At 36.3% G+C, this 27,930-nt stretch overlaps 2 protein-coding genes across 5 annotated transcripts in view; both read right to left on the reverse strand.

Annotated features, from left to right (window-relative positions):
* hspa9 (heat shock protein 9) overlaps positions 1-8,937 on the reverse strand; it is a 44,013-nt gene extending 35,076 nt beyond the window's left edge. The window contains exons 1-3 of one of the 2 annotated variants that reach the window (XM_058398024.1): positions 8,694-8,937; positions 8,228-8,286; positions 8,046-8,133 (exon numbers count right to left, since the gene is read on the reverse strand). In XM_058398024.1, the coding sequence (XP_058254007.1) occupies positions 8,046-8,133; positions 8,228-8,286; positions 8,694-8,771 (225 nt within the window). In that variant the 5' untranslated portion in view covers positions 8,772-8,937. The remainder of the gene's footprint in view (positions 1-8,045; positions 8,134-8,227; positions 8,287-8,693) is intronic. The other variant, XM_058398025.1, reaches the window with a different exon arrangement.
* A 9,177-nt stretch (positions 8,938-18,114) lies between these two features.
* fbxo38 (F-box protein 38) overlaps positions 18,115-27,930 on the reverse strand; it is a 63,620-nt gene continuing 53,804 nt past the window's right edge. For all 3 annotated transcript variants that reach the window (XM_058396481.1, XM_058396479.1, XM_058396480.1), the window contains 5 exons: positions 27,694-27,860; positions 27,271-27,416; positions 24,122-24,225; positions 23,839-23,952; positions 18,115-20,785 (listed from right to left, as the gene is read on the reverse strand). In XM_058396481.1, the coding sequence (XP_058252464.1) occupies positions 20,607-20,785; positions 23,839-23,952; positions 24,122-24,225; positions 27,271-27,416; positions 27,694-27,860 (710 nt within the window). In that variant the 3' untranslated portion in view covers positions 18,115-20,606. The remainder of the gene's footprint in view (positions 20,786-23,838; positions 23,953-24,121; positions 24,226-27,270; positions 27,417-27,693; positions 27,861-27,930) is intronic.

The following is a 27,930-nucleotide window of genomic DNA, read 5'->3' on the forward strand; positions in this document are numbered from 1 at the left end:
CTGTACATAAGATAAAAAGCAGTAAGATAAATTTACGTTTGTGTAATTTGGCAGAAACCCTTATTCAGAGCGACATATATTTCATATCTCTTTTTAACTGAGCAATTGAGGGTTAAGGGCCTTGCTCAGTGCAGTGGCAGCTTGGTGGACTTGGGATGTGAACTCAACATTCTTATCAGTAGTCCAACACCTTAACCACTAAAATTAAGAAAAGGGGCTTGGACTACTGACGACTGGAAGACAATCTTAATGGACTGTCGAATCAAAATCTTAACTCTTTGATTCATCACACAAGGTTTTTGTATGCCATTGAGTAAGCTAAAGGCTACACCAAGATAATGACCTAAATCATACCTTTAGTGTCAGAACTACATTAGAAGAAAAGAACAAGACAGTAGGCTTCATGAAATGTCTAGCACAGTCTCCAGACCTATACCCATTAAGCTAGTTTGGGATGAACATTTTGTGAAGTAATAATAATAATAATAATAATAATAATAATAATAATATAGTTTCAAGCAACGATGATCAGGCCCAAGCAACGGCGTCATCGCCGCCCAGGTGCACCATACAAAGTCGGTACATGCATTTAAAGGGGGAATACCAAAAGGACAAAAGTGACAATTTGGGTGTAATGAAAGTGATCATGGAAATATACACTGATGGCAAAAAGAAAACTGACTCTCCTTCTAAACTAAATAAAGACAAAAGTGCCAATTTGGGTGTAATGAAACAGATCATAGCAATGTCCAGTGATGTCAAAAGGGACAATGTTACTATATTACTTCATCATACTATTTTTCTTTTCCTTAAGTGTATGTACATTTTTTGGCTGACTCTGTATATATAAATTGAACATGAAGCCATATTTAAAAAAAAAATAAAGGGGAAAGAGCTTCATCTATCTAGTGGACATAGTTTAGTACTGCAGGAGTCTAATCAATGGACTGAGAAATGGAAAAATTTGTTGTGAGCCATTTGAGCATCACAAAATCATGAAACTAAGCAAACTTACTCGCAACCAGTTGTTCTTTCTATGTAACATGTTTTGTAGCATTAGGACTTTCCACTGTTAAGATATAAGAAGATTAATTTTCTTCTATTATGTCCTTATTTAAATCCTCACCATAGCAACATCATTCAATCATTATTCTGACTGATTTTGAAGCAAATCACGTGAAAGTAAGGGACAAAAGTGACACACTTCTTGCTGTTGTTAGTTGATGGCGCTATGACTGAGACTTATAGTAGTCATGTCCGTGTGATCAGCTTTATTCTCTTAATATAAAGTTGAGGTTTGATGTACATCACTCAATGTACACAGAAGTTATTAGCCACTTCCTGTTTCCTTTTATTTGCCATGAGTTTAAGGGCTCCTCACAGCTGAACCGTTTGAGATGTTAGATCCTCAACGTCTTCAGATCATATGGGACCCTGTTTGGTCAAAATCATATAAATCCCCTAGGAGGAGTATATCAAATTCCATTGGGTGCGTTTTTCAAACATCCCAAAATAACTGACTTCCTGTTAAGCAGAGCCCATGACAGGTGGATGAAAGTCATTTAGATGAATGAGATCTAAATGTTTACTGGATCTCATGCATATACATGCAAGTCCCAGGGGGCGCTGTGAAAGCCCTGTGCCATGGCCGGGGACCAGCCACATTGGTCTTTCTCATAAACATTTGCACTCTCTATGTGAAATATTTTGGAACATTAGGCCTTTCCACTCATAAGATAGAACATTCATTTTCTTTGACTGATTCATTATACACACTCATTATTCTGACTGATTTTGAACCAAATCAGGTGAAAGTAAGGGACACATTATTAGAGTGTTCAAAAAGTGAAAGACTTCCTGCTGCAAATTGGTGGCGCTATGACAGAGACTCATAGTTGTCATATTAATGCGATCAGCTTTCTACTCTTAACATAATCATACGGTTTCATGTAGATCACTTAATGTACACAGAAGTTATTAGCCACCACCCGTTTCCTTTTATTCGCCATAATTTTGAGGGCTCCTCACGGCTGAACCGTTTGAGATATCAAAAATCCCTTCGCAGTTTGGCATTATCAATGTCTTGAGATCATATTAGCCTGAGTTGGTGGCGGTTGTATCAATTCACTAGGGGGAGTATTTCAAATTCCATTGGGTGCATTTTGCAAACAACTCAAAATAACTGACTTCCTGTGGATTAGACTTGGGAACTTAGTGTTCAGGATTGGACATGTATAACGGTTATTAGCACAGAGGATTACTCTCTGCTCCTCAGTCAATATTCTGAAATCCTGTGTCTGGACATATACAGCTCTGGAAAAAAATGAGAGACCACTGCCCAATCTCCAGATTTGAACCCTATTGAAAACATCTGGAATATCATCAAGAGGAAGATGGATGGTCACAAACCATCAAGCAAAGCTGAGTTGTTTGCTTTTTTGCAAAAAGAGTGGTATAAAGTTACCCAACACCAATGTGAAAAACTGGTGGAGATCATGTCAAAACGCATGCAAATCGGGGTTATTCCACCAAATACTGATTTCTTAATGTTATTTAGCCAAAGCATTAACACAATTTGTTTACAAATTATTTGCATTTTGTTTTATTTGAGTTATTAAAGCTCTGCAAATACTGCATGATCTTGGGCTATTTTATGTGTTGTCATTTCCTTGACATTTCCTAAATATACACTCTAAAAAACATTGAGAAATATTGTCAGCAGTTCACAAAAAAATGAAACAAAACTGTTCATCTCACCAATACATGCAACTGTATAATAATAATAATAATAATAATAAAAAAACACTGATTATTTTGCAGTGGTCTCATTTTTTTCCCCAGAGCTGTAGATTGTTCTAAAGTGTCTACAACCCTTATATACATCTTTGGTACAAATGCCATTTAATAGTTGCCAAGAGGGTATGAGAGTTAGATAAGAGAGGTAAGGGACTATACAATACAGCTGTTTGTCCGATTAAATTTATAATATTCGTATAAAATTCTGGAATTTATCAAATGTTTTTTCTGTGCCTAATGATTGAATAGCAATCTGCTGAACCCTATAAGCCATGTCCACAATGCTCAGCAGGTGATACACATTAACTGAACCATAATGCTTTTAACAAATTCAGACTGATCAAGTTTAATGATTATAGATGTCACCTTGTCCAATCTATATTGCTATATATTAAATTTTAAACTATGTATATAATTCACAAATGTACTATTTATACAAAGTGGAACATGATGTTAGGATTGAGCAGACTTAATAGTTCTTTTGGATCCTCTTAATTTGGTAAGCCAATTGCTTGTCTTATTACATTCATAATATTTATGTTTAGAAAATTGCAAAATTTTGTTAGCCATCAGAAAAGTATTAAAGCTACACGTTTTCTTAAGGTTACATAGATTATAGTAAATCATGTCATGTCAGGCCTGAAGGGGGTCCATAAATCAGGATTTCAGTTTTCATTCACTGATTTTTACATCAGAATGTGTCACCTAAGTTAGAAAATAGTGTATGTTGCTTGAACCCCCTCATTTTTCAAAATAATTGGAACATGGGACTGTCAGGTGTTTGTTGATTTAGCCCTGTTCCCAAGTCTGTAAGGTTGAATAGCTCTAAATATGTACTCTTGTTTTGAGCCCTGGGATTTATCTGTGAAGACTGCATTTATTTAGAAGGATAAATCAACATGAAGACCTACAGCAAAAAATGCAAGCCATTTCAAGGCTGAAAAAAGGACAAATTTAATCTGTGCAATTGCACAAGCTTTTGGCATAGCCAATACAAAAGTAAGAAACCACTGGTTTGCCTACAAACAACCCTTCACTAACCCTCCACCAGCACCAGAATGAATTCTGAAAACTACAAAACATTGTCTGCTAGTATATAGTCTAACTGGAAGGAACATCATGCTGCAAGACCATGAACCAAAACACACAGTCAATACAACATAGTACTTCATAATTAGAGTTATTGCAAGCATGGGATGTCGAAATAATCACATTCATCTTTTGATCTCAATCCCAAATGCCTTGAATGTACAACAAAAGAAAATAATTGACCTGGCCAAAAATATTAGAGATCATCATATAAACTACACATGCATGTTCTCTGTGTTGATCAACAGCAGAGATGCTGATTTCTTGTATAGCATTCTGACAGAAAAACCAAGTTCCAACAGCAAGCAATAGGTGCTGGTTTAAGGTTACATGAATAACTCTTATTGAACTCGTTTTATTTAAAACCTAAGCAGCCACATATAAACAGTAAAAATGTGAAATCCATGTGAAACCTTTTCAGTTTTTACTAGGCATATTAAATTGGGTTTAGTGTATTACCTCATACTTATTTAACTGCTTCTGGTTTAACTGTTTTAGGAAATGTACAGATAATGCATCTAGTAAGCAAGTTGAATTTTAAGAGAAATTTGTGAAATCAGTTGGTCTTTTGGCTGGTATTAAAGAAGTCTAATAACTAGCTATAGATGTGGTACATATGTGCATTGTACTAATAATTTTACATTCTACTAATTTGAAAAAAGTAATCGCTACCACATACTGTTGATTTTGCTACTGTATAACAAGAATCTAGTATTATGTTCTTCAATTATGGTCAAGAGAGATTATGATCTAGCAGCACTAAGAACCTTTCTAAAGCTAAGAACACCCACTTTCCACACAATTTAGAATGCCACCAATTTAGTCTGACAACATATAATTATTTTTTCTTTTGTGTGTGCATAATCAATATACCAAGCTCACTCCAATTGTTGTTCTTTTAAGTGGGGCTACATTGTCTAGTGTGTAGCAGGTTGTTGGTGCTAAGTGTTCAGGCACATGACCAAGTTATCATCCAACCAAGAAATTTTCAGTAAGACTGTACAATAGCTGTCATGATTGTTGACTTAAAGTGGTAGCGTGCCAGAGTGTGCATATTATGCCTAAAATACAGCGGCGGGACATGCATTTCACACCTAGGCCTTCACCGGTGTCCTTCCTGAATTTATCCACCTCTATATCCTCATTATGACGCTACGGCAATAGATACTAATCAACCGTTAAATAGCAAAGTAAAAAAGAAATTAGGCTACAGTATTTCACACCTCACAAGGAATAGTCAATCTTATTACAGTCCGCCTTGAAAATGCATTTGTAAGGATGTCTGCGACCAAATTGATTTCTTCTCTTTTGTCAGCCATTTTGAGTTAAAATATATATATATTTTATCTAGTTTGTGCGGTTGCTGCCTCTGACTACTCCAATTATCCAGTTGAAGGACGGGAAATTGCTGACACAATCATATGCCTGCTAGATGGCCCCAGTGATGACAACTCGAAATCTGATTGTTACATTAACCAATTTCATTGCTACTTATTTTAAGCTAAGGGCACCTGCACTATTGATTCTGAAGGCCTTAAGGCAGATTTCTTTCACCCTGGCAACACATGATGTCAGCCACTAGCTGAAATATGATTGGATAAATATTCTTATCATAAATATACACTACTGGAAGTAGTGCAACCAAGAGAAAAGCTATGAAATGTAGAGAATAGACTATTGGGAATAATATAAAATACACATTCATGGAAAAATATATTAAATATATTAAAATGCAAGTCAGTGATTCAGATCACTGCTGTTTAGGCCAGCAGAGAATGCCTTGCTGGCCCTGATGGCCCACTATGCTAAAATACATTTTAAATGAGGTCAATCCATTTGTGCACAAAAATTTTTTAAAAGAAAAAAATTGAGGTAAATAGTCTATGTAACAGGTAAATGTACATATGCACAGTTTATTTATCAGCAAGTAAATGTAGCAACAGGTCTGTTGAGGTAGACAAATTCTTTCCTTTTAATATGTATTTTGCGGTCAGTCTGACTGTGGCTGGAAAGAAACTATTCCAACAATGTGCTGTGTGTGATACTGTCCAGTCTGCAATGTCTGTGTGCATGTGTTTGTGTCTGAGCAGAGAGTAAGCTGGGTGCTGCGTGTCCCCGTGTGCTTTTTTTTTCCTGAAGTGTTAAGTGTAAAGAGAATCCATGGATGGGAGTTTTAGATTCATTAATTCTCTCTGCAGTATCACTCTTTGGTAACACTTCCTCTGGGCCCGAGTTGTGTTCCCAAACGAGACAGTGATGCTCTCTATAAGAATGGATGAGCGGGTGATGCACGAGTTACGCTTTTCTTAGCTATCTAATGATATAAAGGCAAATCTTTGTTTTTGTCATTGTCATTTGACAGTTTACTGCTTACCTTTCTACCTTACTAAATTTTAATAAAACCTGGAAAATGGGGGTGTTATAAAACTTTGACTGTTTTTGTGTGTGTATTTTATATTACAGCGATGGAAAAAAATGAAGAGACCACTACAATTTCTTCTTAAATCAGCATCTCTCCATGAAGTGCAGACATTCCTTTCCAGTGTCTGTCAAACTCATTCTGCTTAATGAAGTACTGATTAGGTGATCACCTGAACAAAATTTTATTTAACAATGACAAGTACAAAAACCACTACTGTTGCCATCACTATCCTCTTCCAGTAGGACCAGCTGGATTGCAAAAACAGTGCCAAGTAGTTCCATTAAAAGAAATTAGAATCAAATAACTTAATAATAAAAATTTTGAGTGAGGAAAAGAAGGGTTCAATTCTGGCTTTAAAGGCAGAGGGATACAGTGAGTGTCAGGTTGCTTCTATCTTTAAAATTTCAAAGACAGAGGTGCATAAGAACAAGGTTAAGCTGCAAACATTGTGGACAACAAAGCTTACAGACTGTTAGAGGGCGGAAATGACCCTTCACTGACTGAATGTCACTCAACAACCGTAGGATGACATCAAGTGACCTACAAAAAGAATGGCAAATGGTAGCTGGGTTGAACTGCAAAGTGAGGACAGTCCATCTAATGATTAGATGGTGATCTGGAGAGGCCTACAAGCCACACCTCACACCCACTGTGAAATTAGTTTGTTTTGGTGATAATTTGTTGAACTGATGATAATCTGGGGGTGCTTCAGCAAGGCTGGAACTGGGCACATTCGTCTTTATAAAGGGCACCTGATTCCAACCACGTACAAGGTTGTCCTTGAAGAGAACTTGCTCTGACAATGTTCCTTAACTCTTGAGGATTGTTTTTCCAGCAAGACAATTTACCATGACAATAAATATATGAAATATAAATAATAAATGTGTGGATGGCTTTGTTATGGCCATCTCCAGACCTGAACACCACTGAAACCCTCTGGAATGTGCCATCTAACAAGACTGAGCTGCTTGAATTTTTTCACCAGGTGTGGTATAAAGTCACCCAACAGCAATGTGGAAGATTGGTGGAGAGCATGCCAAGATGCATGGAAGCTGTGATTACAAATCAGGGTTATTCCACCAAATACTGATTTCTAAACTTTTCATAAGATACAAAACATTAGTATTGTGTTGCTTAAAAATGAATATGAGCTTGTTTTCTTTGCATTATTTGAGGCATCTTTTTGTTATTTTGACCAGTTGTCATTTTCTGCAAATAAATGCTCTAAATGACAATATATTTATTTATTTGTTATGTATTTGGGCCAGGCTATTTTGGTAAAAAAAAAAAAGTTTTTGGTAAAAGTTACTTTCTGCTTATAAAGATGCATGTGCACAGTTTAAGCCCAAATCTATGTGTATGCATGGTTGGTAACTGAACCCTTTATGATGGTTAGATAGAAAAACTCCCCAACTCCATACTAGTAAAAAAAAATCTAGTCAACTTATTTTTCTCTTTGCTCACACAACCAGGATAATTCCTTGGTCTACAATATTGTACCAATGTTATGAAACCAAAGGAAGTCACTAGCTAAAGAATCCCACAGATGTGGGCTAGGGCACTTATAGTTATAGACCAGATTTTAATATACTTCTCTTTCAAATATCATGTTGTAGAATTCCTAAATTATCAACCTTCCTGATGAAGAATCATGCCAAAAACAGGTCCATAATATGTAAGGCTCATAATATGTCATTTAAAATAGTATTTTATTAGAGAAAGAGAAAAGACATCTGACCTTTGCTTGTTTCCCTTCCATGACAGCCACACAAGAATTTGTGGTCCCCAAGTCAATTCCAATCACTGCTCCTTTGATTGCTTCTGAACTATAACAACCATAAGGAAATACGCAAATTAAATTAAAGACAGAACAGTGTACACATTTTAAAAAGCTTTCAACGACTGTTGCACTTTACTCACGCATATTCACGTCTGGATGCAGTCTGTATTACATGTTCTGGCAACCGATTCCAGCAAGCCTAGGAAAATTACTACTCTTAGCAACAGTACTACTGTAAGATGATTGAACAACAAGAACTAAAAATGATCTTGATTGTAGTTGGTTAAATACTCAAAAGTGGAACCCACATCGGCTCAAAACATTTATGATGAAACTTCTCATTACACGGTAGAATCATATAACAATAAATCAATAGCAATAGACTACACACTGTGGACAAAACCGTGAAACACACAGAAGTTATCCTACGTATTGCCAAGGTTAACTTTGTCAAGTACATGACAATGTATTTTAACTACAGGACAATGAAAAACGAAACGTCTAAATCTAGAATAATCACATAACATCAATGCCGCTCTAGACATTTGATGAAAACCTTTTCTCAAACCTCAAACGTGTGACGTATAGCTAGAGAAAATAACCCACCTTTTTCACTAAAGATGGTACACCTCGAACACAGCTTGAAGAGAAGGTTTGCGAAAAGGTTTTTGCTATGCTCAACATTTTCCTCAATTTGTAAACACCAGTATGCTTTATTATTACCGAACCAAGAAAGCAGGTACCAATAATTTCTCCTAAATTAGGTCTATTAAACCAACAATACGAGCTAGCTTCCACCTTGCAGACAGTATGCTTCTGGAATTATCCTTTACACCACATGGCTTGATGACACCGCGAGGCAACACTACTCGGAGCCCCGTTAGTGTAAGCAAAGGAAAATTGCCTGATCAAAATCTTTTGTTTTAACAAGAAAAATTTTGTGTGTATATGAACAACATTATTTATTTACTAAGTAGGACGTATGATGAAGTGGATATAGTTATCCGATTCTATTAAACGCAAAAGGTTTGAGAAACTGAGAATCAATGTTATAAGGCAGATCAACGGACCACAAATTCCGTTAACATGTGAAGGTCGAAGCAGGACCCCGAAGAAGGTCACGCCAGCGCCGCTGAAAAACGAGTTCATTTTATCTAAGTACCAGGACGCTTGGAAATTTTTGAATTTTGGGTAATGAGGATGTAAAATGGCTAAAATCAATAAAGATGGATGAACCAAGTATAAATATTAAACTCAGCACATCGGAAGGGAAATATTTGATATTAGAAACATGCAATAGGACATAGCAGACACATCGGGACTCGTGTGAAACAGGTCGACATAGTTAATTGGTACATAGGCATAAATTGAAAAAAAAAAGCATGAAGAAGTGAAAAATCATTCGTAAGTAGAAGGGAGCAAGTCATTTACACACATTTGCGAATAAAGCATTCAAATCTTAACCACACACATTGGGAGACAATTCTGGTTTATATGAAGTTTGTTTGATAAAGGAGATAGCAGAGTATGTTAATTAAATTATTGAAATGTGTTGCATATGAAAGAGAAAGTAGCACTCTTTAGGATGTCAAGAATCTACAATAAGTCATATCCAGATTATGGTCCAAATATGGGAAAACAAATGAATGCAGTCATGACAATTATTAGGAAAATATAGGATATAGGTGAGAAATAAATAATTAATTCTCTTTACACTCCTTCACAGTAGGTGGCGGTATGTACCTATGAAGTTGGTTCGCAACCAAAACAAGCCAAAAAAAAAAAGAAAAGAAGAGGCAGCAGCATATGAGAGTTGCAAGCGTGGGAAAGATGTATAATTTAATCGGATAATTAGTTCCAATTGCTTAATAGCTCTAGCATTGACCCTCATTTATTTAAGTGTTTTCGAAACACGCGGGCTGGTAAATTAGCTGATCTTTTATTAATCTAGTCAAAAGTTTGTCTTATGTGTATCTTATGTAGCCAGCTTTAGTTAATGTTCATTTTTAAACATTAGCTAGTTAGATTGTACTCGCAGTTAGCTAGCATTAGAGTAGCTAACATAAGCAGATGCCAGCTGGCCTACATTTACCTCAAATTAATTGCTGTTACTGGCGTTCATGAACAGATAACTTTTACCTTCGGTGATTACAATTGTTGCCCAACATGTGCAGCAACACATGGTACAAGACCGTTCTGGTGCATCTAATTGAAATGTATGTGAGCTAGCTCAAGCAATAACATGGTGAGCTTGTATCTAGCATCAGTGACAGGTTCCTGATAAGATCAGGAACATGAATGTGGGTGCATTATAACGTTCATGAAGATAGGATTTATTGCAGGACTGATAGGTTTAGCTCAGTGTACCTAATAAACTGGCAGCTGCTTAAAGGTTTCATAGAAATACCAACATTATATAAGAGTAGTGGACTGGCAAATACTATACGCCACGAACAATAACCCAGACATGTAAATACTGCATATGGACAATAAAATTACAATTTGCCAAATGTTTAAATAGTGTACATGGACAATAAAATTACAATTTGTTGAATGTAATTGCTTGCCTTGTTTATTTTGCACTCAAACTTCTTTTTTGGTTTACATTGAGGTGTTGCTTCCATTCTTTGACATTTTCTTATGCATGCATATGTGAATATCTTAATATGATGTCTTAATTAGATAATATTAGGATGTGATCTTAGACTCACAAGAAAAATATCAATGCATACAAATGATTAGGAACACAATATTTGCTTTCAAAACAGCCTCAGTTTTTGTAATATGGATTGCCTAAAATGTTGTAAACATTCCTTTGAGATTTTGGACTGTGACATGATTGAATCACATGATTTCTAATGATCAGTATGTTCATGCTGTGAATCTCTTGTTTTACCAAATCCCAAAAGTGTTCTTAAGAATCTGGTGAACTGGAGGCTGCTGAAGTACACAACTTGTCATTTTCATGGAACCATTTTGACATTATTTGTGTTTTGTAACATTATCATGCAGGAAGCAGCCATATTTTATTTGCCATTATGTAGTACACCTGCATGTCATTGGCTACTATATGCAGGGAAAGCAATGTCACAATATGTACTCTGTACCATCTTATTGCTGTTAAAATAAGAAGCTGTAAAAACCACAATACCTTTATTAACAGACTATTGGTTTATTATGGTATGTTTTGCCTTGAAGAAACCAACTGCATTCCTGAAAACCATGTCCCATGATAGGCTAAGGCAATGATTTGAGAATTGTGAGAATTTAATATCGAACAGAACAGTGGAGACCTAAAATAAAAAATAGTACCTAAAGTTCTGATTCATGTAAGCATTTTAGTTCTTTTTCTTAACATTATTATTAGATTCATGATTTATTCAGTATATGAATGTTATACGAAAAATGATATTGCAGAACCGGCCGCATAAGTGTTTTGCCAAAAAACCTCTAGGTCTCTGTTAGACAGAAAGATAGCTGAACAAAATTTTCTTTTACCATGACAATGGCCCAAAGCACAAATCTGTCACTAAAGGAATATCCTCAGGAATAGCCCCAGTTACAGCCAATCAAAAACCTGTCGAATGACTCAAAGAGGGCTGTTGAAGAGCCCTATCTGTGTTTCACTTTGTGTTTTTTGGTTGCTAGTTCACACTAAAACTTAAAATTATGTGAATCAATGTACAGAAATAAATTGGCTCAAATTGTTTTTAATGAATAGTTTTTGGTATTGCGTTCCTTGGCATTCAGAAAAATTAAACTATTACGTTGATTTGAAAAGAATACCAGCTGCAATATCTTCTTTTCTCCAGCAAGGGTTATTGTACTGAAAAATGCTACATAAATATCATTTTACATCATGTTACTTAACAATATGAAAAGTACAGTCCAACAGTTCATAGCAGGTGGAAAGTGTGATGTTCACAGTGGATCAAAAAAGGCAAAACTTTGACATCCTTAGCCAAAGAAGGAGGTAAAGTGACATCTGAAGCAGAGGAAGGAGGCAGAGCGACATCTGAAGCAATGCCAGGTAGGTAGTGACATCCAAAATGGCACACAGAGATGGAATGATGCACATGGCAAGGACATGAACAATATTTTGACCAATATTTTGGTGGATTACTGAAGGACCTCATCCTCATCATCTCCAAGAGTTTTTTTCTAATTTCATGTCTAGTGGGGGTAATAAGTTTTTAACCTCTCAACATCAAAGACTTTGTTGATTCCCTTTAAGACTCCAAATGTTCTTCATGTAACGAGTTTGTGGTTTCCCAAACAGGAAATCAGCCATTTTTAATGACCAATGTCACCAAACATTTTGTGAAGGCATTTCTCAGCAAGAGTGTGACAAATTTTCACTAAACTTCTGAGATGAGTAAAATGCCTTATCCTAAGGCACCCCAATGAAGTTTTGTTTAATTTCTTATATAGGGGTAGTATAATTCAGAAAATTCTAAAACTGCTCAAAGATTTTTTAACCACTTTACCTGCAATCATAATTATTATTTTTCTTGATTCTGTGGTGCTGAGAGCTTATAATAATATAATATATAAAAAAGCAGACAGAATTAGATGGGCTACTCACATGTCATCCTCCTGTAGAAGAATAGCTACTGCACGAGTTCTACTTGCATCTACATATATTTTGAAAGATTTTTCAAAATTAGGAGCTACATGTACTGGCAAGCAACACAGTATATACACTTCACTGTATTGAAAGCAGATACATGTTCAAACAAATGGGATGACCTATAAAATAATCCAAAAGCACAATTTGGACACAATTTAGCACAATTAACTAGGAGTAAAATCACTGTAGAAAAGTGCAGACCATCAATATGCAGCAGCAATGACTTAATGAATTATTTCAATGGAAAAATTGATTATCAGACTATTCATTTAAAACTAAACAATTTTATAGATAATTCTTTAGATTGTTCTGATCAGTGCTTAGAATGTTTTACTACCCTTTAAGAGACTGCTGTAATTTCACTAATTTCTTCTTCAAAACTATCAACCTGTATGTTTCTGGTTGTCAGCTATATGTAGTTGAAATGACAAAGCTTCTTGAATCTTGAACTACTGAACCCCTTCTAAAAATAATAAATTCTTCCGCTATCACCTTCTTCGAATTGCCACTGCGTTGGTCAACTTTTTCCTTGGGTCTTCATCAATGAAAATTTGGCTAGAAGGAATTAGTGTTAAGTCTATAATGAACTCAGAAATTATGCTGACCTATTAGTTCCATAGGAGCTCTTAATTGCACAATTCCATGTGCATTTACCTTATTTAACATCCAGTGTCACACAAATGAGGATGGGTTTCCTTCTGAGCCTGGTTACTCTCAAGTTTTCTTTCTCATATAATCTCAGGGAGTGCCTCTGTTGCCTCATTAGGGATAAATGTTTGAGATAAATAGTAACTTAATTTTAAGCTTTCTGAAAATGTTGGTAGTTGACTTCCTTGTATATCAGTTTGAACATTATAAAATCTCTGTTTAATAGGTTTAGCAAACCTGATCTAATCGCTTGATCAAAAGGGTATGATGGTTTATCTGCAAACAGAAAATTAAGATTTTATTTTTTTAAGTTTTAATTTTAAATTGTTTTACTCACTAAATCTGAATATTATTTGTCCAAGAAATGACTTAATTGATATTCAAGCTGTCCAAATAGGTAGAATGATCTAATCACCCTGTATGAACAGGCTCTGATAGGACCCCAAAATAGGATATCGCTTTCAACAGTTGCAGTAGACATCACAGTCCTTCTGTCAGAACATCCCTCCCCAAAGCCTAAGTGATAGTGTGGAGAGAGGTATAGCTTTAAAAGGTTTTATATGACAGCATTGTTCTTATTTAGTTTATACTTATTGTTCAGTCTGAGTGTATTGTGTAGTGGAAATTTAACAAGTAACATACACTACATTGCCAAAAGTATTCGCTCACCCATCCAAATAATCAGAATCAGGTGTTCCAATCACTTCCATGGCCACAGGTGTATAAAATCAAGCACCTAGGCATGCAGACTGTTTTTACAAACATTTGTGAAAGAATGGGTCGCTCTCAGGAGCTCAGTGAATTCCAGCATGGAACTGAGATAGGATGCCACCTGTGCAACAAATCCAGTCGTGAAATTTCCTCGCTCCTAAATATTCCACAGTCAACTGTCAGCTGTATTATAAGAATGTGGAAGTGTTTGGGAATGGCAGCAACTCAGCCACGAAGTGGTAGGCCACGTAAACTGACGGAGCGGGGTCAGCGGATGCTGAGGCGCATAGTGCGAAGAGGTCGCCAACTTTCTGCAGAATCGCTACAGACCTCCAAACTTCATATGGCCTTCAGATTAGCTCAAGAACAGTGCGCAGAGAGCCTCATGGAATGGGTTTCCATGGCTGAGCAGCTGCATCCAAGCCATACATCACCACGTGCAATGCAAAGCGTCGGATGCAGTGGTGTAAAGCACGCCGCCACTGGACTCTAGAGCAGTGGAGAAGCGTTCTCTGGAGTGATGAATCACGCTTCTCCATCTGGCAATCTGATGGACGAGTCTGGGTTTGGCGGTTGCCAGGAGAACGGTACTTGTCTGACTGCATTGTGCCAAGTGTAAAGTTTGGTGGAGGGGGGATTATGGTGTGGGGTTGTTTTTCAGGAGCTGGGCTTGGCCCCTTAGTTCCAGTGAAAGGAGCTCTGAATGCTTCAGCATACCAAGACATTTTTGGACAATTCCATGCTCCCAACTTTGTGGGAACAGTTTGGAGCTGGCCCCTTCCTCTTCCAACATGACTGTGCACCAGTGCACAAAGCAAGGCCCATAAAGACATGGATGACAGAGTCGGGTGTGGATGAACTTGACTGGCCTGCACAGAGTCCTGACCTCAACCCGATAGAACACCTTTGGGATGAATTAGAGCGGAGACTTAGAGCCAGGCCTTCTCGTCCAACATCAGTGTGTGACCTCACAAATGCGCTTCTGGAAGAATGGTCAAAAATTCCCATCAACACACTCCTAAACCTTGTGGACAGCCTTCCCAGAAGAGTTGAAGCTGTTATAGCTGCAAAGGGTGGACTGACGTCATATTGAACACTATGGATTAGGAATGGGATGTCACTTAAGTTCATATGCGAGTCAAGGCAGGTGAGCGAATACTTTGGGTAATATATATATTACACTATATTGCCCAAAAGTATAAGACCATCTCGCAAGTATAAGACCGATGTTGGTAAATGATTCATTTACCAACATGAAAAATTGTCCGATTGTTATCATTAACTTTTTAATAAGACTCCGCAAAGAGCCTTCAGTTGATGTGCTTTGGCAAGTTTGGCAAATTGAGGTGCTATGTAGGATCAATCAAGCAGTGCTAGAGCTTGGTGCAGTGCAGGGAGTGATAAGTGCTTCAAGGTAAATGGGTGCTAGTCAGTTTTTGGCTTTGCAGGCAAGCATCAGTGTTTTATTCTGGCTGCTATGGGAAGGAAGGGAGTGTAGCAATGGAGTGTTGTCGGAGAACTACGAAAGGTTATAAACAAGTCACACAGCTGCATTCTGCATCAGTTACAGAGGTCAAATGGCACTCAGAGGACTTGAAAATGGACCTGATTTGCCTGTCTGAATAGAAATGGATGACAATGTAATGGAAATATCGACATAATGTCAGAATTGCAGTGTGAGAGAAAAAGGTTGATGATGATTGTCAGTGGTTACCCCAAAGTTGCATGCAGTGACCCAAGATGAGATCAGTGAGTTGCCTGGGAAATCATGACTTGGGAATATTTATTTGCAATAAAGTAAGGGAAATGCAGTTTAATATTGTTTATATTCTACAGTGCATTACACCAAATATACACTGACCATCTTGGAGGTGAAGATGCTGGATGTGGAGGTCCTGGGCTGGTAGTCTGCGGTTGTGAGGCTGGTTGGATGTACTGCCAAATTCTCTGAAACGCCTTTGGAGACGGCTTAGGGTAGAGAAATGAACGTTCAATTCACAAGCAACAGCTCTGGTGGACATTCCTGCAGTCATCATGCCAATGGCACGCTCCCTCAAAACTTGCAACATCTGTGGCAATGTGCTGTGTGATAAAACTGCACATTTTAGAGTGGCCTTTTATTGTGGCCAGCCTAAGGCACACCTGTGCAATAATCATGCTGTCTGATCAGCATCTTGATATGCCACACCTGTGAGGTGGATGGATTACCTCGGCAAAGGAGAAGTGCTCACTAACACAGATTTAGACAGATTTGTGAACAATATTTGAAAGAAATAGGCCTTTTGTGTGCATAGAAAAAGTCTTAGATCTTTGAGTTCAGCTCATGAAAAATGGGGGCAAAAACAAGTGCTGCGTTTATAATTTTGTTCAGTGTACAATATACAATGTTGGCACAGTCATATATTTTGGTCTTGTCTGTCAATCTTACAATTTTGGAGAAAGGTCCAAAGGAAACTAGAAACCATATCTGATTGTGCAATATGTAAGGACCCATGTTTTTTTTTTAAAAACTAGACATAAATATGGCACAAAAGGTGCTTTTCATTTACTGGAGATGTATTTTACTTCATTAAATTAAGTATAAGCCTCCATCAATTCACTTATGGTATCTGAAGATTTTCAGAAAGCTTCAATTTAAAGAATAATGGTTATTTTTTGTGGGTTTCATTTAAACTTGTCTTGTGTCATTGTATTTACTGTTATAATCCAATCAACATTCAATTAAAAACAAACCCAAAGACTGGTATGTAAAAGGTTTTGCATCATGTGCAAACAAGCAAAAAATCTTAGTATCTAGCTATGTGTTTGTGTAAAATGTCTGAAATTGCAGAAATGTTGGCTGAAGCCAGTTATAATTTAAAATAACCCAGTAGACATTAATATAAAGTTAGAGATTAGAAGAATGATTCAGAACACCAAAATCCAGCTCAGTCAGATTTTCAGTTCCTGAGAAACCTATAAACAACAAACTGTCTTTCAAGTATGGATCCATACAAATGGATTACACTTTGCTAAGTAGTTTGAAACAAAACAAAGAGATACAGGAACATAGGAAAAAAAATCCTTGGACTAGTTTGCAAAAACATGAAATTGAGTGAGTCTGGCTAAATGGTCCAAATGGATTAAGAGGAAAGCCGTTTTAATATTGTATTAAAACAACTTAAATTGAATTAAATACGCACCTGAATCTCGTTTCCACTAAATTTGTTCACTGGGAGCTCTAAAAGGTCAAAATTCATGACTTCAATAGTGAAACAAAACTTTTGGCTGTGGGCAATGTGAAACATGTATTGTTCTCTGATGAGTCCACCTTCATTGTCTTTCCACATCTGGAAATTTTAAGGTATGGATAAGCCCCAAAGAAGCTTACCAACTGGACTGTTGCATGCCCTGACTGAAGCACACGATCACACTGAATCAATGGTCTGATGGTCTGGGCTGCAATATCACAAAATTCCCAGGGCCCACTACTTGTGCTAGATGGGCAATTCAGTGCTAAGGACTACTGAAGAACTTTGGAGATCATGTGCACCTAAATGTTCAAACATTATACCCTGAAGGTGGTGCTGTGCATCAGGATGATAATCCACCAATACACACAGCAAGATTCGTGATAGAGTGGTTTGATAAACATGAAAATTAAGATATTATTTCATCTTAGGATCAATAATATTATATAATGATATTCGGATCTGGTGACTTGTTTTAGATCTGAAAGTTATTGAGCATGATACCTGAATATTATTGGTTTTGGAGGAGCGAGTCAGAAAATGTTGGCATCAGGTTGTGACCTGGCCACTGTTCTTTAAGAGGAATGGCTCAGAATCCCTCTGGCCACTGTGCAGGACTTGTATCTGTCATTTCCAAGATGAATCAATGCTGTATTGGCTGAAAAAGGCCCATAATAAAAACCAAGAGTTTCAGTTTCATTGTCCAACCTGCGTAGGTGTACTCTACCAAATATAGCTTGATTGGAGTTCTTCAAATCATGTGTTAAGCATCATCCCCAATGATTAACCACACTTCAAACTTTGCATATGAAATCAAGAATCTTGTATTGTCCCATTTCACGTTTTGTGTAAATTCATTCATTCATTTTATGCAATTATTCATTTATATTATGTTATATTCAATTGTGTTATTCATTTCAATAAAGACAAAGAATGAAAACAGTAGTAAACAGTTTTTTTTTTCTCCACAAATTATGTCAGGTGCATTAGAGAAAAAAATGATTTATGGATTTATTCTTGGATATTGCTTTAGTTTTATTTATTTATTTTTTTTTTAAGTAAAAGTTTGAGAATGCATATAGTCAAAAATGCCTATAAAAGTGCCAGAATAATGGGGTGTAGAATGAATAAATTAAATACAGTATTTGACAAAACAATGATGAAAATTGCTTGTGGGGTTGTCCGTCATTAGTGAAGTAATGGATTCCATTATCATCATGTCTCCAGTACAGAGGCATGTGAGATTACTTAGATAAGAATAAAGTGAAAATGGCTTTATTTCTCCTACTTTCCTAATGTCTACTAGCTTTTTAATTATCCCATTTCTATAAAGTGTGGTTCCAGATTTAAAAGGTACTACACAACCATCTGGGGGCCAAGAAGGCCCACAACACATAAGGTATGCATGTTTTCTTACTAATATGCATACACAATTGGAGATCATGGCAGCCCATAGAACACTTCATATGCTTTTGCATGGAATTTGGTACAGTAATAAAGCAATCCAATCAAAGAGTCCCAATCAACGTTTGAACATACATTTACAATAATAACTCTTTAAAGCAATATCAAAGAAACATAATTCCACTTTCCTTTGATGGGTAAAGGTTCAATAGACAATAATTTCTGCAATACTGAAATTTCTGCCATTTCTTCACTTCTTCTCCTACATAGTTTGCCCAATCATCACTAAATTTGGATGATCACATTGGGAGACCATCCCAAACAAAGTATGAACTGTATGATGGATGGTTTGTGTATCTTCCAATTAAATATTCCAATATCAGAGCAATGGTACAAAAGACCTTAACCATACTTTAAAAATCAGTAAATGACCCTTTGAAAGAAATTTTGGCTTAATTCGCCTTAGAGGCAGCATAAGAACTGGTCAACATGTAATCATAATTATTTTTCTGTTGATTCTCTGGAAATCACAGAGTTTTTCTTTTGCAGGAAATTCAAAAGGTAGGTGGCCTTTCAGAAATATTAATACAGTGTTTTGCTTCATCTCCTACTAATTTATCTAATCATCATGGAATTTGGATCAGAAGATTAATTTAAAAAAAGGAAAGTATTTTCTTGGATTTTGTGCCATTCTATCCATAACCTGAATTTGAACTAAAGATGATGATAATTAATTTCATCAAACAGGAAGTGAGAATTATCATCAAAATGGAATATGTAAAACTTTTTTAATACAGTATATTTAAGCAACATTACCCAATAGTACGATAAAAAACATGATTTGCTTTGAAAAGGGGGCCATTAGGTAAAATAAAGCAACGGCTTGACTAAGTTTAATACACAGTGGCTTTAGAAAGTATTTAGATAAAAAAGAGTGAAAACGGGAATTATATCCATTAACAATAAAATCCACAACAAGGCATCTGAATACCTCCTAAGTCCACTGTATATACCTGGAAGAAAATGGGAGTGACTTCTTCTGTCACTAAGGGGTAGGGTCAACAAGTGTTTGCCCCCCTTAACTGTTTGTGGGTATAGTAATTTCTATGTTTATGTCTGCTCTTTAATTGCATGGATTTTGATGTATATTCCTTTCCTCCACATATTACTACTGCACATTTTCATCTTCACCCAAACTTAAACATAAGGACCTGAAATCTTTAACCGCAGGTATAAACCAGTGGGGTTTTAAACGTTTTCTTGAAGAGTTTATGCTTTAATCGTCTATACAAATAGTAATTAAGTCAGTTTTAGCTCTGTAGCACATAAAGAGGTAACACTTTTTGATTTTGAAAAGATCTAGTAACTATCTGTTGTCTGAGATTGTATTTACAATGCATTTAACAAATGAGAACAACCCAGAAAAATGCTACAAAGATGGGAAAAAGTCTAGAATTTAGGTATTACATTAAAATAACACCTTAGAAAAAATATACAGTTAATTTATAAGAACGCAATTTTAGTTTGTAAATACAAGCATTGTAAAACTTTCTCTATATTATTAGTCAATACACCACATTATCAGTACAGATAACCTTGACATAAAGGATGCACCAAAAATCACACTAAAGCACAATAATATATTTTTCAAAAAGAGCAACAACTTCACTCATTCCCTACATGCTTTAAAGAATGGCACAATGCTAGAATTTTCAATCACCTTGATTTTAATCTATTGTAAATGTCTATCATTTTATATTTCAACAGTTTTTCTAAAAATAAAATCAACTCTTTCCAACAAGCATTACTGTGCACACAGTTTCCCATAATAAATTTGTGAAAATTGAAGAAAATTGTATTCTAATTTTCCTTCAACAAGTCCTCTTACAATTTGCCTTAAATATAGTCATCATCAACAGGATCTCCATGCATGTCACTGTAATGGATGAAAATAACAACCACCCGTTGGAACACCCCTAACTGCATCTGACGACGCTCTGCAATCTCCTCACCAATGGTCTCCATGCAGATATCAGCCGAAAGCTGTCCTTTGCGTCGTGGAGCATAGATAGTAGCTGAGAGAGAAAAGTGTAAAAATTTAAAAGCTTAAGTAAACTATACCCGAACTTACGCATTGAACATATTTGTGTACAAAGTTGCACTGTTGCAAATCATAATATCTACATCAGACAGCAATTTGCATTCAAAACATACTGAGCAATGCAGGTTTATTTACATACAGTCCTTCACAGATGATGGAACAGAAACACTTTAATGAAGTAAGGGAAAGGTATTATTTAGATGTTGCTGACTAATTGTAAAAGTCAGATAAAAGTCTGATAATGAGAGGCAAGAAAATGGACCATGTTTATGAATCAAAAGTACAAAACCAAAACGTATTTCAATAAATTTGGCAATGTATTTCCATACACTCAGATCTCTGATCATCAACTTCAGAGTCATGCTCTATAATCCTAGCTGACCCTGTACTGATTTTGTTTGATCCAGTGTAAGACCTACACACATAAGCGTTTTGGATCTTCATTGTGATCTCCATGGCAAAATTGAACTGATTAAGTCATTAGGCTTAAATATCTGATCTCCAGACAAGCTAATTTAGTTGAGGCAGCAGGACATTTTGCATGATGTGGAGCCATTAGACTTGATTAGTGATTTCCAGACAAGCATACAGTGCTCAGTGTAAATGAGTACACCCCTTTTGAAAAATAACATTTTAAACAATATTTCAATGAACACAAAAAACATTTCCAAAATGTTGACAAGACTAAATTTACTATAACATCTGTTTAACTTATACCATGAAAGTAAGGTTAATAACAATTCAGATTACACATTTTTCAGTTTTACTCAAATTAGGGTGATACAAAAATGAGTACACCCCACAACAAAAACTACTACATCTAGTACTTTGTATGCCTCCATGATTTTTAATGACAGCACCAAGTCTTTTAGGCATGGAATGAACAAGTTGGTGACATTTTGCAACATCTATCTTTTTCCATTCTTCAATAATGACCTCTTTTAGAGACTGGATGCTGGATGGAGAGTGATGCTCAACTTCTCTCTTCAGAATTCCCCATAGGTGTTCGATTGGGTTCAGATCAGGAGACATACTTGGCCACTGAATCACTTTCACTCTGTTCTTCTTCAGAAATCCAAAAGTGGCCTTAGATGTGTGTTTAGGATCATTGTCATGTTGGAAAAGTGCACAACGACCAAGGGCACAGAGTGATGGTAGCATCTTCTCTTTCAGTATAGAGCAGTACATCTGTGAATTCATGATGCCATCAGTGAAATGCAGCTCCCTGACACCAGCAGCACTCATGCAGCCCCACATAAGGACACTGCCACCACCATGCATGTAGGCACAATGCATTTTTCTTTCTATTCCTCACCTTTGCGATGCCATACAGTTTTGAAGCCATCAGTTCCAAAAACATTTATCTTGGTCTCATCACTCCAGAGTATAGAGTCCCAGTAGTCTTCATCCTTGTCAGCATGGGCCCTGGCAAACTCTAGGTGGACTTTTTTTGTGCCTGGGCTTTAGGAGAGGCTTTCGTGTACGGCACCCATACATGCCATTCTTCTGCAGTGTATGCCACATTGTGTCACAGGAAACAGTCACCCTAGTTTGGCTTTCTACTTCTTTAGATAACTGCAGTGAACTTGCATGCCGATTTTCTTCAACACCTCATCAGAAGACGCTCCTGTTGAGGTGTTAACTTCTGTGGACAACCTGGACATCTCTGTGAGATGGTTGCAGTTCCATCTTTTTAAAATTTTTGTACCACTTTTTCTACAGTATTCTGACTGATAAGTAAAGCTTTGCTGATCTTCTTGTACCCTTCACCTTTCTGGTGTAAAAAAAAATTATTATTTTGGTTCTCAGTGTTGTTTCTTGTGAAATTTGTGGTGCCATCACTGACAGCATGAAATGGGAAGGGGTTTTCTTTAAGTAACTGTCTGCTGGACACCTGTGTAATGAATAATTAGATGTTACTTTTCAAAGGGGGTGTACTCATTTACACTGAGCACTGTATGTAGCAGCAAGATTTACAGCACAATCTCTGCTAAACTGTGCAAAACAGTGAAAAAACTGTTAGTGGTGTTTGAACAGTTCCATACACAGTTTTGTTACAAATAATTTCTATAAACTAGATCAGATTTCCTTAATTTTTAAAAAAATATTTAATCTCAACTCATTCTGACTTTTCTCTTATTCTGAGTTTATTTTGTCCATTAAACAGTTGAATTTATATTTAATTTCTTAAAGATTTAATATAACTGTAATAATTTATCTCCCAAAATAACACAACAGCTCTTTACTCTTGCACTCACTGAAATATACTAATCCAATCTATATGTGCTTTTAGAGATGGGATATTATTGTGTGCTCCAAAACAGTAGGGCATATCTGGGTCACTACTTTGTGCGAGTGTATCTTCATTCCTGTTCTTTGGAGGCTGGATTTTACATTTTACTTTTTCATCAGTAACTAACCATTACTGGTGTGTATGTGCTATTTGGAAACAGCATGTTTACCAACATGAAACATTATTAAATAAAATGTTGCTTAAATACAAATGGTGTTGCACTTAAGCTTCATTCCTCATGTTGTCTCAAGAAGTTTTTCTTTGCCATTTTTTATGACCTTATTTATCCCAGTAAAGCGGACTGTGTGGATTTCCATTGCCAAAAGTTCTATTGATATATAACTGAATTAAATTAAATTACAGCAAGCTATATGGGAGATAATCACTCTTCCTGGGTTATCATCAGTGTATATCTGTTCAGCCTGGAATAAGATAACTATTTGTGCTGAATTAGAATTGCTTTGGGGTGCAAACTCAATGGGCCATTTTGCCACCTCACTCAAAAACCAACTAATCAGTCAAACTACAATATTATGAGACACTATTGGATATGGTCAAAGATGGCATGCACAATCAAGACCTTCATTAATCAGAATTCAACTGATTTATAAGAGAGTACTTCAATATGCCCATAAGAAAATTAATTGATACTGGTTTCAAGGGTTTGATGGATTTGATGTTTCAGGATAATCATTTATCTGGACAACAGCAACACCACAGTGTTCTTCACTTACTGCTTTCATCATCCTCAAAGTCACAACGGGCATAACTGTTGGGTACTGCTATGCGCAGAGAACGAAGCCATGGGAAATCAGAAATCATGGAGTAGGGAGCCCCATCTGCTACACCTAATGCAGAGAATAAAGGATATTGTTTCAGAATGAAAACTTTTCTTTTTTTTTAAAAAAAGGTCTCAGTTCATAAATTGAAAACTCTTCAAATCACAGGTAGGAAAATCTATTAGAATCTTTTGGATAAAATTAAATCTTGCAGGGTTCCAGACCTGCTTTCTCTCACCCTCTAAGGTATAGATGTCTCGACCCCATGGGTAGTTAGGGTATTTTTTTATGTCTGCTTCTGTTCTTTTTGCCTCTGGGAAGAATTCATTCTTGACTAGTTCCCTGTTAGATAAACAAAAAGCACTTCAGAAAGTAAATAGGAAGGAGTTCTCTAGATGGGGTTTTATGCAGATCCCAAAAGTACTATTATATGTAGGTCTGACTTTAGTTGTTGAGGGGGAAAACTGAAGAACTGGAAATGGTGAGCTGGATTATTCTGGTCTGCCATTAGCTTGACTGCATGGTGTAAGGCTAGTTTCAGTCACCTCTTTGAAGTGATCCCTTGTTCCCTTGCTTCAGTGTACCAGCTTTCAGGTCATGAAGTCCTGAAAGCTCCAAGAAAGATTCTTAATCATAGGTTGTGTACTGCAATGTTTTGATGTAGAATTTTCTGGTGGTGCCAAAGACCAATCACTGGACTGATGCGTTTAAATACAAAGCTTAAAGCGTTTCTAAAAAACTAAAGAAAGATTAAATTGGTAAGTTGATGGTTTGTGCAGGTCATGGTCTGAGAAATAGCTTAGTGTGCTAGAAACATTAATTCATTTCATTTGATCTACTCTCTGTTCAAAACCCTCAATTGTTTGAAGATTCTGTGTATAAAAATGGTATGATAAATTCTTGTCATACTTATGAATTCATTGTCCTAAGCTGATGATCTTGTTATTGTTTTGTTATTGTATTGTTATTGTCACCTAAAAAGGTAATTTCCCATGCAGAATTAATAAATATTCCAAATTCAACTTATAATCAGCTGAGGTGGTATTAAGTTTGCAAAATTTCCCACTCTGAACAGCTCAGATAATTTTTGCTTATGTATAATGGTGGAGGTGCAGCAGTATAAAGATGGCGACATGGCAGTAGCTCGCAGTAGTCACTCCAGATCCAAAATATTGCTTGAAAGACACTAAATTTTATTCAAAATTTGTACATTTCTATAAAGCTGCTTTAAACCAATGTCAATTTATAAAAGCACTATACAAATAAAATTGAACTAAATTGAATCACTGACCAGCTACATTGGCAAGTACTGTGATTATGTGACTGTCTCCAAGACCATTACCACACGCTACAGTCAGAAGCTATTGATGACTTCTAAAAGTACTGCTGAGGACCAGCAACACCTTCAGAGCAAGTGACATGATGGTCCTAAGAACAGCAAGGGTCAAACTGTCCCGGGAAATCAGAGAGGCAAAGCACAAGTGATCGTTCCTGTACCAAAGAAGTCTGCAGTGTTGTGGCTTAATGTCTATCGTGGTTCTGATTTGGGGACATTTACTCCCCAAGTGGAGTCTTGACAATTCAACCAAACTGTTAGACTGGCCTTATGAGACACTACGGTGCTTATGGCTAAATGTGCTTTGGAAAGACAAATCAAAATGAAAGCTTTTTGTAAAATCCCACTAACTTATGTTTACGTGAGCAAAAAACAAAGTAAATAAAAAAAAAAAACACCACCACCACTATGCCACTATACTATAAATTAACACAGAGAAGTCTCAGTGTTGTTTTGAAGTTGCTTTACTGCCGGTAGTGAATGCTTTGAAACTGTGGGCATAATGAAGTCAGGAGACCAGTAGGGCAGAATGTTCTGCATCAGTCGCAGGTCTTTAATCAGGAGAACATCCTGAAGCACACATCAAAAAGGATGGATCATTTTGTAGTGGCCTTTCAAGAGTCCTGTCTGAATCATGTTGAACAATTGTGGAAAGAACAGAAACTTGCAGGTGGAAGACAGTACTCCTCAAAATTGAAAAAGATTAATCAGTTTGCTAAAGAACCACCAAATTACCAGCACAAAAGTGTAGTAATCTTACTCAGAACTACAGAAAATGTTTAACTTCTATTATTGGCTCCAAAGCTAAAGTGCCAAAGTGGCAAATTTTTTGTTCAATAAATTTTCATGTGTCTTGTTATTTTAAACATTTTAAATCATAAATTAAACATACAGTTTCTTTTCTATTGCAAACTTAATTGTAACTTAACTTAGGGAACATTTTGTTTCCTTTATTCTTTTTTTTTTTTTTTTGAAGAAGGTTACCTATATTTTTAGGCAGATCTGTAATTTGACAAATTTTATGCATGCAAGTTGTTTATGCAGAACTGTACTGTGCATATTATCCAAGTTATCTTAAATTTGAGAGGACAGGGCCAAATCATCCAAAATTCTGTGTGATATCAGCATCTTAAGATCTTGCTTAAAGGAATGCCCCCAAACACCAATGAACTAAAACAATGTTGTAAAGAAGACCAAAATGTAAGGGAAAATAAATCAGACACTTGAGGTAAAAATAAAAAAAATAAAAAATCTATAATAACCCATGCATAAATCTTCACACCCCTAAACTAATTCTTTTTTAAACACTTTCTGATGTTATTACAACACATTTTGGGTCCACCTGTGTGACACACATTCTAGATCAATCAAATTGTATGGGCATCTCTTGTGCACATCCTGCTTTAGGTCACCCCACAGATTTTTAGTTGCATCAAAATCTAGTCAAAAACATTGATCATCTTTTGGCAAAGCCATTCCTTTGTTAATTTGGATGTATGCTTTAGACCATAGTCATGCTGAAAGGCAAAAATTCAATTTTATCTTTCATCCTTTTCAGCTTACTAATTATTTGTAATTTGTAAAAGCTCCAGTTCTGTCGCTAACCAGCTCTAAACATGATGCTGCTAAAACCATATGGATATGGTGTTCTTTTGGAGATGTGCATTTTTGCCATAAGATTCCTTTCAGAATTATGGTATTATTATACCTTTTGGAACTGGTCTCATAAAATATTCTTGCAGCTCCTTTAATATTATCACAAATCTCTTGGCAGACTCCCTGGTAAGTTTTTGTCTTGTTCTTTTATAAATTTTGGAGGGATGTCCTGTTCTTTTGGTGATGTAATGCAATTTTTAGAGCTTGTAACCTAGTGGCCAGTTAGCATCTTTTGATTCAAATGAGTTACAGATCTTTGGGTATAACAGGCTCTGCCTCATTAGAGTTGATTTAAGTGGTAGTCATCACAATCCTGAATACACTGACACAGGGTTAGTGTATCAAAAATACTTGCCAAGACTATGCCTGCAAAACATGTGAACAGGTATACATACTGACTGATGTTAGCAACAGTGTCCATCCAGCTCCGTACCCTCACTTTGTTTCTGACATTGGGGGGGTTACTGAACTCGTGGATAATTGCGATGTGGTATGGGTAGGGACCACTGAACAACTTTCTCTCCAGCGCCAACGAATCAATCTGAAGAGCATAATTCACATTTATATAAGCATAAAATTAACACATGTAAGGTCACTAGTTTAAGTGCAGTTTTTCTCAAAATATTTCAAATGTCTCTGCAAACAGGTTACAAAACACATGTAAATCATTATAGGACTGTGCTTTTTGAAATGTAAAAAATATTTCATGCAAAAATTAAACCTGTATTATTTGTAAACAGCTCTTGGTAACAAAAGAATCATAAAAATAATAAATCATGTCTTACAAACCATCTTTATCTAATGCAGTAGAGCCTGACCTGTTTCATAGGACGCAAGTAGACAATGCGATTTCTTTCGGCAGGTATACGCAACACCTGATCCAAGACCTGTTCTATGTCCAGCTTCTTGCATTGAGCATAATCAAAACGGTTCACTATGGGTGAATTCTGCACCTTTAGGTACTTCAGCACCCTGCAGCGAGTGGCTAGACAAATCACAGTTGCAAAAACCAGTAGAGCTTGAATTACTGGCTATAGATTATATTGTACTTGTCT

The sequence above is a fragment of the Hemibagrus wyckioides genome, linkage group LG08 (assembly GCF_019097595.1).
Source record: "Hemibagrus wyckioides isolate EC202008001 linkage group LG08, SWU_Hwy_1.0, whole genome shotgun sequence".
Classification (NCBI taxonomy): Eukaryota; Metazoa; Chordata; class Actinopteri; order Siluriformes; family Bagridae; genus Hemibagrus; species Hemibagrus wyckioides.